The following is a 13,707-nucleotide window of genomic DNA, read 5'->3' on the forward strand; positions in this document are numbered from 1 at the left end:
TCTTGCCTAATATATATTATTTTTGGTGAAATTGTTCTCTGCTCCTTCCATCTTAATATCGGCCTATGATATCGGTTATCGGCCTTGTGAGTGTGCCGATATATTGGTATCGGTATCGGCCTGTAAAAATCAATATCGGTCGACCTCTAGTCTGGACAGCAAGCTTGACTCGCTTCGCACGATACAGTTCTGTAGAAGTTTCAGGAAAACCAGAACTTGGAATTAATATGGGAGCATAGAAACATTTCACTAATTAGATTATGATTAGGTGACAGGCATTTTGCTGTAATGTGTCTAATCAGACAAGCCGAAGTATGCAGCTGTCCAAATCTGCTACAGAGGACGTACGGTTTTCAGATCAACTTCTTCAATGCAACTCGAGTCGGATCAAGTGGACGAATTTGGCTTTTTCCGCAAAGATTCCTCTCGCAGTTCCGCTGGATTCAAACGACAACCATCAAATGACCCTGCAGCACTGGAATCAGTGCCGGACGCGGCAACGTCGCTCGCCGGAAGGCCGTCGACTCGATCCCGATTGTCTCGTAGACATTCTCAACCGGAAAAGGTGATTTTGCGGGTATTTTCAGGAAGACTTGTACAATTCGATTTTGAAAATGTGCAACTAGAACTACTGAATTTCCAAAAACTGGAACCAGAACTAACAAGCTTTAAAATCCGCAACTAATCAACCAAATCAAAACAGCGAGAATCAATGTGTCAGCAACTCATTCATTTTCATTTTATCAGAAACGAGTATTTAGTTGGCCGTCAATGATTGGTACGCTCAAACAAGTCTGCACAGAATTGTCTCACTCCGGATCTTTTCCAGGGAGAGAGAATGGAAGAGAGCGACGCAAGTTATCCGTTCTCGGAGAGCGAGCGACACGTTTACAACAAGCTCAACTTGGACAGACCCAGGACAGCTTCACCCTTCCGAGGTGAGACGTTTTTCAGGAAAACCGCCTCTGGACATATCACACTGTTTGCTGGATACGGAGGATATAAAATAAAATGATATATTGGTATCGAAATGAACCCGAATATTTTTAGCTGACACTTGTCTGGGATTATAATTGTCAGCGACTAGTAGCTAATTCAAAATTGGAATTGGAATAGTTGCTAACGATTCGGCTTTATGTCCATATGAGTATATTATTCCATTGCATACCGAAGTACTGTACCCGGGAGGTAAAATTGAAAGCCACATAACTGTTACTTGTCGTTCAGAACGAGGCCGCGAGCGGATCCGGAGTCGTAATTCGACTGCGTCGCGAGACTCGTCAATCCCGCGAAATGGCAGCAAGAACGTGCTCTGGTACACGGGAGACAGCTTTGATGATGATCGCTTCGATTATGAGGTGAGTGCCATTTGCATTGCAGGCTTTTGCAAACTGCTGGATTTATGCGTAACTACAACTAAAACTTTTCGTAACTCACAACTAGCACTAGAACTACTCATTTCCAAAACTCACCGACTTGAAGTATTCAGCGACACTTCAAAATCGGCTTTCCACGTGATCACCTGTACAAATTTGAAACGGGAGGTGTTTTGACTGAAAAATAAACGCCCCTTACTATTCCACTGTCAGTAGTGATGAATATGAGCGAGCATTGGCTGCAAGAACATCACACAATGGAGCAAACGACCTCGTGTGTTTTCTAGGTGTTCGGCAACTCATTTTTTACGCACTAGTGACTAGAACTAGAACAAAATTTACAACTAGAACTACTCACTGGTCTATTTTCTGAATCGAAACTTGAACTACTGACTTTCCCAAATGTGCAAGTAGAACTAGAGCCACTGGAACCCACTGCCTCCATTTGTACTGGTGTTCTCCCAGAAATCTTGGAACGACGATTCTTCTTCATATCCTCCACATACAAGTTCTTCGCTTCCGCATCAACCCAGACTCGATTCGACAACCAGCTCCAAGAGGAAGTCGGTAAGAAATGTAGCTGGACTCAAACCAGATTTTGACAACTAAATCAGGGATTCTCAACCGGCGGTCCGATTTCAGGGGGTCCACGACACCCTGGTTGGTATCCTAATTTTTATTTTATTTTTCACGAGTCACAGTCACGAGTCCGTTTCGCTTCATGACTGCCGAAACTTCCGGACTCACTGAAACAGAATGGCTGCCTGAGATACTGTGCCACTCGTTTTAATTGCCAAATTGTCAATAACCTGCTGAGTACTAATACAAGCAGTGCTGTTTCGAGTTGTTTTGTCTGGGTTTTGGAAAATTGTCTCCAAAAATTCATTTTCGCCTGTGATATACATAACCTCTATTCAAGTACGACTTGAAGATGAGCTGCAAGATAGAAATGGCTGGACGTGATATGTTCATTAAAATTTGTTTCTCAATCTCCGTGCCATAATGTTGCCGATCATACCGAAAGGTTTTGTCGGAAGCGTTACGTGTTATTATTACATTCGCCACCGCCAATCTTTGTGGAAATAGGCTCTTGTCCGTACCAAATCGACGGCTCGGATTTTCAAGACGCAACCGCGCACTTCAAGACATGCAGCTGCAGAGTTGGCTTTGAAATGATAGAAATCTTCCCAATTGATGCATAAACAGTATGATGTGATTTTCATGAAAAGTCATTTTGTTGCTGTGTACCACCTGCCGTGTGCCACCGTTTTACGTCCCTGTTTGCACGCATCATTTGGATTACCGCGGTATAAGTAGAAGGTTGGTTCAGGTTTGGTGTGCCGTCAGCAATGTTCCCTCTAAGCTGCGCACGTACGCAATTGCGCAGTGCTGAAGCGGTCTCTGCGCACAGAAAATCTAAGTTGTGCACAAAAAATCCGAAGTGATGTTTTTTTTTAAGTCGTTGCGCACTGTTGTCCAAGGGACCATGCAGGCGCGCAAACTCGTGAAAAATTAGAGGGAACATTGCCAGGGGCAAATAGTGTTATCGCTAAAGTCTTACACCGAAGTAGAAGTGCGGCCCACAAAGGTAAATATTGCGCTCCATGAAGAAATGAGACTTTGCAATCACAAGCGCCTAACGAAAAATGTTTTCTTTTAGTATGGTCTCGTACGCGTGAGCGATACTGATATCATTTCAAAATCGCATTATTTTCTGAGAATGGCGAAATAACATGGTTTAACAAAGTTATAAATAACAATGGGCTAGCTCGAAGTTAATCTGCGAGAAACTAGCGCATAGTCTTCTTCGCTTGTCATGAACATTGCGTAAGATTTCCTCAGGACCGTAACTGCCGCACCCCAAACCCTCAATTAGGGGGCCGAGATCGAAGGGAGCCCAAAATTATTTTGTGAATTAATCATGGTGTATTTTTTGGAAATTTTTCGAAATATTTTTTGAGCCGCGTGCGAATTAATTTTGTCAAATATCTTAATTATTGGGTACCCTTCCCACAACAAAAAATACGCGTGATGAGAAATGGGCACTTGGGCGTCGGCCATTACCTTGCCACGACGCACCAAGACATATGAAGTTATAGGCTATGTGACATGCGACTCCGGGAAATGCGCCAAAACGATCAGCAGCGAGAAAACCTTGGCCGAAAAGGACTGCCCTATATGCTGACCCAAAACTTCGATTCATACATACAAGTTTAATTGTCCAAGTGCGTAAATGGCTGGCGCTGAATGTTCATGTGCTGGCGATCCGTCTCATGACGTCGCTCCAAGACGACTTGGCTTCAAGACGACTTGACCATGTAAATGGGCTTAATTTCACACGACTGATGACAGTTGCACGGTTGTTAAGCTACATTTGAACTGAAACTTTGAGGTCCGCGAAGACAAAAAGGTTGAGAACCACTGAACTAGATAATCATATTTGTCTATTAATTAGAGCAAAATCAAGTCTCCGATCTAATTTGTAAAATTAGAATTTCTATTCTCTCATTTTCATTCCAATCTCATTTCCGGTTTTCCTCGGGAGGACGGCCCAAGCTCGACGTAGAGACCTTGTTATTTTGATGCTTATGAATCAGCTCTGCTATATTTTGTACTGAACTTTATTTTTGTTGCATTACTTTCTGATTGGGCATTGAATTCAATCTCGAAGTCATTGCAAATTCGGCCATTGTAATTGTGAAATCTAAAATATTTGTAGCTCTCGTTCTAATTGTAAACTAATTCGGTGAAAATTTTCACGCCGCCCAACTCGTGTTTCAAGGTGACCTTCGGCAGGAGAGCGATTCTGAATCAGGTTGGGGGTCGTCGATGAATTGTGTCACCAGTAACGAATGGCAAATCGGGAACGTCGTAACAAGAAAGTTCCAGCAGATTTGCCGATCTATTCGTTTTCATTGTGCTTCTTCATGTTTAAATGATAATAATAGCGAAATGTATATGTAAGTGAGATATGGTGCGTTCTGACGATGTTGCAAGGATAGGACGAAGGTAGTAAGGTTAGAGATTCGTTCGTCATCAAAGCGTATGATTTGAGATCTGACAGGTTTTGGCAGGGTTGTAATGACATGAGTCATCGTCGTTAGTGAAGTAGAAGTAACGCCGCCAATTTTTACTCAGAGGAGCATCAATCAAAAAATTCTTTGGCCATACCGATTACATGATACTTTATTCCAACTGAAGCCAATAATAGAACTTTTTTTGAAATGTTCAAAACCAAATTGGTCCGGAGGAAGGAACTCAGTTTGGGTGAAGGGCGACACGCCGACGGGTGCGTGAAGGAGCTTCTTTAAATGAAACTTGCTGCGTTCTGTCACGATAACTTTTCAAAGCCAACGACGCGCGCCGGATGCACTGTTGCGTCACACACCTTGTCACATATCGTCAAATGTAGTTGAGGTCGAAAATGCATCAAAATGAAAAGGTTTATTCCAACATTCTCAAAATCACAGATCAATCATAGCCGCGCAATTCACGAGTCTATCGCCCACGGAGCGACCACGCGATACGGGAAAGGCTGAAAGGGAATAAGGACCGTTCGAAATAGAACCGAAAACGAATCTCATGTTCGAACCTTCGCTTCGAGTTGCGCGGTTCGTTCCTTTTCCTTCGCTCGCATTTTTCTTCTCTCGTTCGCTTGCTCTTTCAACTCCCTGACAGAGAAAATGTCTTACATTTGAAAACCGGATTTCGTAGTTTTGCTCACATTCCATCCCATATGGATTATGCCTCGGAAATTTATTTTCGGTGAACTCGGCATTTTAAGGCGACTATTTCATGAAATTCCTCTCCATACCGGATTTGGACTTCGACACAAAATTATTGTTTATTATTATTTCATGTGAAACAAAACGAATTCTGGAATTGCACATTTCCATAACAGTTTTTTTTTTTGTTTCAAAATATGCAATCTCACTTGTAGTACGACTCCACGTTCCTTGGTCTGTCCGCGGCCAGCTTCTGCGCTGTCACGTCCGACATGATGCGCTTCTGGGGCTGAATGAGGCCCGTTTCGGGGTCGCGCTGGGGCCGACCCACTTTGCCTTTGCTGAACCAGGACGGGACGTCGCCGGGCTGTTGGAACAAAGCGGGGTTTGGGGAGGATATCTCGCGTTTTCGGGGATGCTCGTCGCTCACGGCTTGTAGAAACCTACAACTACTCGAGTCACCTTCAAAAATCGATTGGCTTGACTTTACTTGACTCGAGTCAAAATGTGCAATGACTCGAGATGATTTGTGACTCGAAGGTAGTGACTTGGTACCAACACTGCAATTTAATGAGTGACATCGTCAGAGGAACCTCGTAAAACCTCTAAAAATTGTCATTCGAATTTCAAATAGTTATCAGTCATTTTGAATTAGTCGCTAAGACGTAGGCCTATATTGTTCTTCACAAAGTAATAGTCGCATAAAATCAACTGCTAAGTAGGCCTATGCTACCCTTCGATCAAATCTACTTTTCGAAACTATCCTTAAATCAGTACTATGAACTGACTTTTCTATACCTATTTCGGGGTAGTTTTGACACGTCTTTAAAATTGTATTTCGACTTGTAATTCAGTAGAAACATACAATACTAATTCTTCTACGCAAGCCGCAAGGACAGTTTTCACAAACCGGTTGCATGATGAATTCCTTTTCTCTCTCTCTCAGACTTTGTTGCATCACCATGCCGTCTTGCAGTTGGGACCTGAAACAAATAAAAATACCATCGAAACTACATAAACGTCGATAAATTCGCTACTCGAGTCGAATCATAAGAATGATTACTCGATTCGTATTCGAGAACTAGAATCATTGTGCCCAGTCCTACCGATAAATCTCTTTCGCTCTGGCGCGCATCGTGGCCTCTGTCTGAGTGATGTTTTTCCTTTCTTTGTCAATCGTGCCTTTGGTGTTCTTCACGACGTTGCCCTGGTCGTCTTTCAATGGCGCCCCGGCCCCGGGTCTCCCCCAGGGCGCTGAATTGTCGCCCCCTCGTCGAACGTCGTCGGGAGTCGCCACCCTCGGGATGTTTTCTGAAACGAGTAACCATTCGATCGACAATCTTGAATTTGGGCCAGTGCTGACTTGTACAACCCTACTAGGTTATCAAAATGCGCAACTACAACTAGAACGGGAAGTTGTTAACTAGTTGCGGATTAATAATGATCGTCTGCTCCAGTTCTGGTTGAAAGATTTCAAAATCCGGTAGTTTTTACAAGTCTTCCGGCCAAATTTTCCAACCTGTTCTGCGGGCGCCGTGTATCGTGGTCAAGTTGCCCATTCTTTTCGTCACGACTCCGCCATGGTCGTCGAACAGCGGCTCGCCGCCGCCCCCGATGTGTTTTCGCGGAAAAACCTCCCCAGGGAGTCCCGGGTCCACGAACTCGCGAATCCCGTTTTGCCCAGCGCGAGGATATCGGCGAGCATTTCCTTGTGAATCGATTCGAGGCAAGTCTGCAATTACATAGATAGATAGACAGACAGACAGACAAACAGATAGATAGATACCTTTCTCCCACGGATCAAACGAGTTTCCTTCGACCGGCGGTTCGGGAACGAGCTGTTGTTTCTGCCTCCGGCCTACTTTCACTTTACCTGAAATACACAGAGTAAAAGTAGTCAGCGAGGATACTCAAGTTCAAAGTAACTCAGTCAATTTCTACTCAATTACATATAGAAGTGATGATTTCAAACACGAGTCAAAACTCGAAGCCAAGAACTACACCAAGTAATGCAAGGTCTGTAAAGTACTCAGGCAAGTAGTTTCGAAAAGTAGCATTTTAAGTTCACGTGGAAATAGAAAAGGAAAAGTCTGAAAAGTACTGGAAAAGTTTCAAAAAGTAGATTCATTTGAGGGGGCGCGTACTAATAGAAGTACTACTAAACAAAATATGGGTATTTCCGATTTTTTTGCAGTTATCACCATTCAAGGCTATTTCAAACGGTTTTATGACACTCAAACTTATAAATGCCATGCAAACATATCTCAAAAATAATTTTAATTCTACAAAATCCAGAGTGTAATTCCAAGATAGCCTATATCTTCACGACTAGTGTAAGATGCCCAATGCCGCGAAAAATAGATAGCAGTAATATTTTCGTAAACGGTGCTACAGTTGCTTTCGATCAAAATCAGATTCAGTCAATTCTGCGCTCATAACTGGACAGAAATCCTACAGTCGCTGCCGTAAAACAATCCCGCGTCGCGCCTCAGCAAAGGGGAGCGAAGCAGAAAAATCGATCGTTGCCATTCCGTGTTTACATTTGATAATTTCACCCAATTTTCACGAGAACTTTCCTCGCAAAACTGACGCAAACTTACCCAAAACTACATCGAAAATGAAAAAATCAAGCAGTTTGGCAGAAAAACTGGTGAAATCGAATTGGAAGGTAATAGTGTAACTGTAATCGAATAGGCAGTGCGAGTAGTCAAAACTTCAATACTCGATAAATAAACTACTACTCCTTTACCTCTGATTACAAGTAAGAGAAAATTTCACCCGTAAAAGTTACCCCAAATTACATAATACTTTTCAAAATCCAGAGTTTGAAATGTAAGAGATGTTGGTGAAAAAAGCCGTGAAATGAAGTGCAAGTGATGCGTAACGTAATCACTCGAGTGCGCAGTGCGAGTGGGCAAAATTTACTTTAGTGCTCGCAAATTAAGAACTTGCTGTTAAAAAATCAAGTTTTTGCTAAAATGGTTTGACTGGGTAAAATAACATTGTTTACGAAATCTGGCTCAATCCTAACGAGTAGAAGTGAAGCTACCAAAGATTGAAAATTTTGAGTTTATTATATAAAAAAATTCAAATAATTTTGAAACCCCATGAAATTATTGAGTTGTCTAGTAAAACGACGCACAAACAAATTTAGCACAATTTTCTTCAACCGGTAGAAACGAAGCTATTGGAGTTGAAAATCTTGAATTTGAAAAATAGTATTTACAGTAATCAAAGTATTATGAATGAAAAACTCGATCACTTCACTTCTGCAGGTTGGAATTTCGTCAAATTTCTGTAGCATCGTTTTGGTAGACAGCTCAATGATTTTATGGGTTAGCCCGTAAACTTTGAAAAAAAACTAAATAAAAAATCTTCCAACTCGAATAGCTTCACTTTTACTCATTGGAATTGAGCTGAATTTGGTGCACAATGTTTTTAGGCAACCTAACAATTTTACACTGTTAGAGAGATTGGTAAATTTTACATCTATTTAAGCTATAGTTAATAGCCGCAAAAATTGGAAATATTTTATTTTTGAACAATCCTACTGTCCGCCTCTGCTTGGAGCAGTGGTTCTCAAACTGGGGTGCGCCCCCCCCCCCTCCCTGGAGGGCGTGGAAGCATCTGAAGGGGGGCCGAAGCTGCGGTAAACTTTTTTTCGCGCTTTGCGCGATTTACCTTTAAGTCATAGTTATTGCTCTGTGCATACTCTTAATTTCATATTGGAGAATTCTCTCATCAAAAGTCATAGCCTTCCATGCCATCAAAATATCTGTTGGGATTGCTTGCCTTCTGGTTGTATTTTTTTGATATGACGATTAGGGGGCGCGAAATTTTCCACTATCATGAAGGAAAAAGTTTGAGAACCACTGGGTCAGAGTCAAATAATATGGAAACGTAGGACTGCGTTTCGAATGCGAATCATGGAGGGTTGATGATGAATCACTTCTTGAATGTGAGAGATCATGAGATTTCTAAAAAGAGGTCGAGATTTTTTATCACTCCTTACCCTCTCCCGCGCTGTCGCTACAATATGAAGTCACGATTGGACTCAGATTGAATAAATGGGAGTGTTGATGGTTTTGCTGTAGGATTTGCGCGCGTTTTGCGTCCCTCGGATTGTTCATGATCGACTGGCTGATGCTTCTTCTCGTGTGTGAATGACCTGACATCGTCGCACGTTATCGTAACAAAGAAGAGTGTCCGTCTAGTTTTCTACCAAGACCGGAATGCGTTAGTGTAATTGGTGAAACGTTTCCATGCTTTCATTTTCATTCTAATGTCATTTTTGGTTTTCCTGACAATGTTACAGGAGAACTGTATCGCGCAAAACAAGTCAAGCTTGCTGTACAGACATTTATCATTCTCGTGCGTATGAAAATCAACTCTGCTGATTTAATATGAACCGAACTTGATTTTTGTTGTATTTATTTCTAGTTGGAAATTTAATTCAATGTCCTAATTGTTGTGAATTCAATGATTCAGCCGCAACAGCCGCAACTGCAATATAATTTTCAAGAGTTCTCGTACAAAATAGACAGCTTCAAATTAATTCCTACCTTTTTCGTCACGGTTCGGCGCGCCGGCCCCCGGTTTTCCAAACGGGTCGTATGTCCACATTTCGTTCTCTCGCGCTTTATCGATCCGCTTCATTTTTTCTTCGTTTTCTCGCTTAATTTCTCGCAATCCGTCTGCAAGGAATGTTTGTCTGAAAATCGCTTGAACCGGATTGGAAATCGGATTTCATGATTTTGACCGGATTTCGATCTTCAATAAATTATTCTTAAAGCTGGATTTTCCTTCGGATGAAAAATTTCTGATACTTTTCCATTCTCCTGACACTTTTGAACAAAACTGAACCATGATCGGAGTTGGATTTACAAAAGAAATTGTGGGTTTGGATTAGAAATATGACATATCAGTACTCGGTCACTTGAACACGGGACCAACCCAGTTCTTCCTTGTATGCGCGCGCAGTCTCCCTGCTGACCGCGTACCTCCTCATCTGGTCGTCCTCGTATCGTCGGATTTTGGGACGTTCTCTCGCTGCGGGTTTTCGCAAAGGTAGAGAGTCAGACACGGAAGGTTCCATTACCAGACCCACCCCATCTTTCGATTGGATAGACCGAGATATCGCCACCTTGCCGCTCTGAAAAACATGTTCGTGACACTGCGGTACTAGTTGGTTGACGGTCAGTCAAGTTATAATCGTGGATTGTGAAAAGTGGAAAGTTCTATTTCAGGTTGCGAGTTTTGAAAATTGAGTATATCTAGTTCTAGTTGCGTATATTTTGATATCGAACAATTGCCGCTCTGACGCTCTGAAAACATGGTCGTCACACTCGTATAAAAACAATCTAGTTATTTGACGCTTAACTAACCACTGGTCTTTTGAGTGGTTCTAATTCTAGTTGAGAGTTTTGAAAAGTTAGTAGTTCTAGTCCAGGGGCGGCCAACCCGTGCCCCGCAGGCTAAATGCGCCCTACGAGAAGGTTTTGAGTGGCCCGCGAGGTAATTCTCGAAATTTGATACAATATTAAAAAATAAATTACCCTGGTAATTCATTGTGAAGTTGCAAGATCAACGGAAAATTTGATTAGCCTGACCGCGAACTTTGGGATTTGGATGGCTAAAATGTCACTTCCGACGCATTGGCCTAGCCAGGGATCATCCATATTTTTCGTTGATCTTCGTACATGACCATAAAGTAGAATTTGTGGCTGATTTATTCGACCCGATATTTTTCTTAGCACTTCGCGCAGTGTTTCGTAAATCTCATGTGGACCTAGCTGCAAATTTGGAAAAATGACTGTAGTTGTAGTTCTCTAGTTTTACCCGCCAGTTTTGAGAAGTAAGTAGTTCTAGTTGCGAGCTCATAAACATGAGTAGTTATACTTCTAATTACCTGAGATCGTCAAAGTAGTCACTGTCGGTACTTAAGTAGAAATAGAAGTGACGCCGTAAATTTCTACCCAAGTAGATGCAGTGGTTTACAAGAAAGTAGAAAGGCAAGTATTCTAGGCCCAGTTTTGAGGAAGTAGTGCAAGTAGGTAGTATCTGCTTGAAGTGCTTTGAAAAGTATAGATACTTCGGTGCTGTTGGACACCTTCCTACCTTTTCATCGTATCGTAGACTTTGTGATGTTGTGAAATGATAAAATTATTAATAATAAACTGATATTGACACTGGCGCTATAGTGGACACTTCTATGACGCCTACCCTCGGGGCTCCGTATCCAGGTTTTCCGAACGGGAAATAGTCTTTCAGCTGTTGCAAATCCTCTTCCCTTTCCTGCCTCTTGCGAACTTCCTGCATCTTGCGCGACTCCTTATGCAACCTGATGAAGTCCGCCTGTTCGTCGGCCTGCCTTTTCTGGCGTCGAATCTCGGCGGAACTGTAAAAACGTACCAAATTCCTACAAGTCCGCGACTCGACACCAAAAATAACATCACGTTTTGTTTAACATTCTCAGGTTGATTCGATTCTCGCGTCTCTCGGCGTCTGACAGCTCGCGAACATTTTCGGATCCGAAGGTGAAACCTCTAGCCGGAGTCGGAGGAAAAACCGGATTCCCTGGAATATTATTGCTGCAGTACAATTCTCAGTTTAGGTCAAAATTGAGTATCTTAGTGATTCGATTCTGAATCGAATAAGGCTTCTGGCCGAATATTCACCAGAGGTGGTCTGTAACGAAGTAATTCTACTTTTCGAAGTATTTCAGGAAGATTTTGCTTACTTGCACGACATAAATTCATCGTTTTCACTTTTTGAGGCAGAACTAGACAAAGTACTTGCTTTTTCAATGGCTTGGAAATATCTACTTCTACAGCAATCGAAAGAATCATCTCTAACTCGATTCAGATTCGATTACCAAAATCATCGTGCCTAGGTAGGATGAACAGAGATTTCTATAGGACTCCAGATAATGATGATATTGCACTAATAAAGACACATTTCGTTTCTAAGTGTCACATTCCTCATTGTTTAGCTTTAGCTAATCGCTTGTAAGGGGCTGTGGGTTTGCAAAATCAATTCGATGTCACAGTTGTATCTTGACAACCAGCGTATCACCCGCTGAGAAATGCGGTTGTGTAAACACAGCGTACTGATGGCAGCGATGGTTTTGTTTACATAGTTGACTCAAAACCAAGTGGTGTGCTCTTAACAGAAGTAGAATGTATCTCATCCCAAATGGCGATGCGATTCAATTAAATTTTTGTGAAGAGACCGCGTAAAATGGACAGAAGTAACTAAATTCTATTGGCAATTTTATAAAATTGTTACGGTATCTGAAAAAACGATGAACTACAAATTTGACTCCTAACACATTTGAATGAAATATTCATATTTATTCCCGAAGCTTTACGGCTGACCCTCGTCAGGGGATCTCGTCAGCAATATTGCGAGAATTCGAATAACTATGCTCAACAACAATATATGTCGCTAATTATGACGTCGCACATGAAATATATTAAGTTAGAAAAACGAGAGAACTGTATAGCGTTGGCATGGAGATAGCGTAGCAAAACAAGTTAATGCGCGATTTTGAAATGATACACAAATTCCTTCAGTTGGCATAGACTAGGTTTACTCATAGTGATGATGGTGGACTCAAGAACAGACAAATGAAATAAATTGCGACCCTTAGCCAATAAAGAGAACATGTCCTCCTGATAGTTAGCAGCACATGTATGATTTTCTAGTAAATGTTTGCCGATAGAAGACTTTTCACCCGTAGCCTGATTATGTTCGAGAACAGCGGATTGTTAGGTTGCGATTTCGAGAAATAAGATTTGACAGACGGTGGAATGTGTTCTTTGATACGGTCCTGCAACCGTTTGGAAGTTCTCCCTGCGTATCGACAATCGCAGTGGCACTTGAATTCATAAATTACGTTACTTTGTTGTAAAGCCGGGAAAACGTCCTTTCGAAATTTATGAAAATACATCAGCCCAAGCTTTGTCAACAAAAGGAGTTCCTGTACAATCTTAAAATAGTACACTGATCGACCTCTTATTTGAGATCTCATTTTATGCTGGTGACGTCATATTTCGAGATACGATTGTTGATAGACAATGTTCTTTCCAATTCTCTACTAGTTGCTGACGATTACCCCTGATGAGTGTCAGCCGAAAATATTTTGGTTTATTTCAATATGAATATACTGTTCAATTGTATACTGAACTTCTACTTGAGTACGCATATTGACTACTTTGGTAACCTCCCACCGTAAATACTACTTTTTGGAACCCAAAATGTTATGCTCTAATAACTTTGCTGTTTCGGGTCGGAATTCGTGCCAAAACACGTCGTTTTTTTAGACAGCCTATCAATTCCATGGGGTAGCCCGTAAAACTTGAAAACGAATTTTTCTTGTACTTTTCAAAGTACTCCAAGTAGATATGGACCTGCGTTACTTCTAATTCTACTTGAACACCGATGGTACATTGACCACCTTACTTGTCACGCTCTTAGTTTTGTAAAGTAGAAAGTAGTTTTGAGATATGTTTTCATCACCTTTATCAGTACTTGAGTAAGTTTTGGCAACTTGCACTAGCTACACGAGTGGTCAAGTTTTTAAACTACTTCGACTTTGACAGGTT

The 13,707-nt window shown here is 41.7% G+C and overlaps 2 protein-coding genes across 4 annotated transcripts in view; both read left to right on the forward strand.

The window, feature by feature from the left end:
• LOC145432659 (uncharacterized) overlaps nt 1–4,344 on the forward strand; it is an 88,383-nt gene extending 84,039 nt beyond the window's left edge. For all 3 annotated transcript variants that reach the window (XM_080309508.1, XM_080309513.1, XM_080309504.1), the window contains 5 exons: nt 358–565; nt 830–938; nt 1,228–1,358; nt 1,842–1,943; nt 4,159–4,344. In XM_080309508.1, coding sequence (XP_080165634.1) covers nt 358–565; nt 830–938; nt 1,228–1,358; nt 1,842–1,943; nt 4,159–4,209 — 601 coding nt within the window. In that variant the 3' untranslated portion in view covers nt 4,210–4,344. The remainder of the gene's footprint in view (nt 1–357; nt 566–829; nt 939–1,227; nt 1,359–1,841; nt 1,944–4,158) is intronic.
• LOC145432702 (heat shock cognate 71 kDa protein) overlaps nt 1–13,707 on the forward strand; it is a 205,649-nt gene that overhangs the window by 46,152 nt on the left and 145,790 nt on the right. The gene's annotated exons all lie outside the window — the stretch shown is intronic.

This window comes from Botryllus schlosseri, chromosome 2 (genome assembly GCF_051294905.1).
Source record: "Botryllus schlosseri isolate E-star chromosome 2, Bs_hap1, whole genome shotgun sequence".
NCBI lineage: Eukaryota > Metazoa > Chordata > Ascidiacea > Stolidobranchia > Styelidae > Botryllus > Botryllus schlosseri.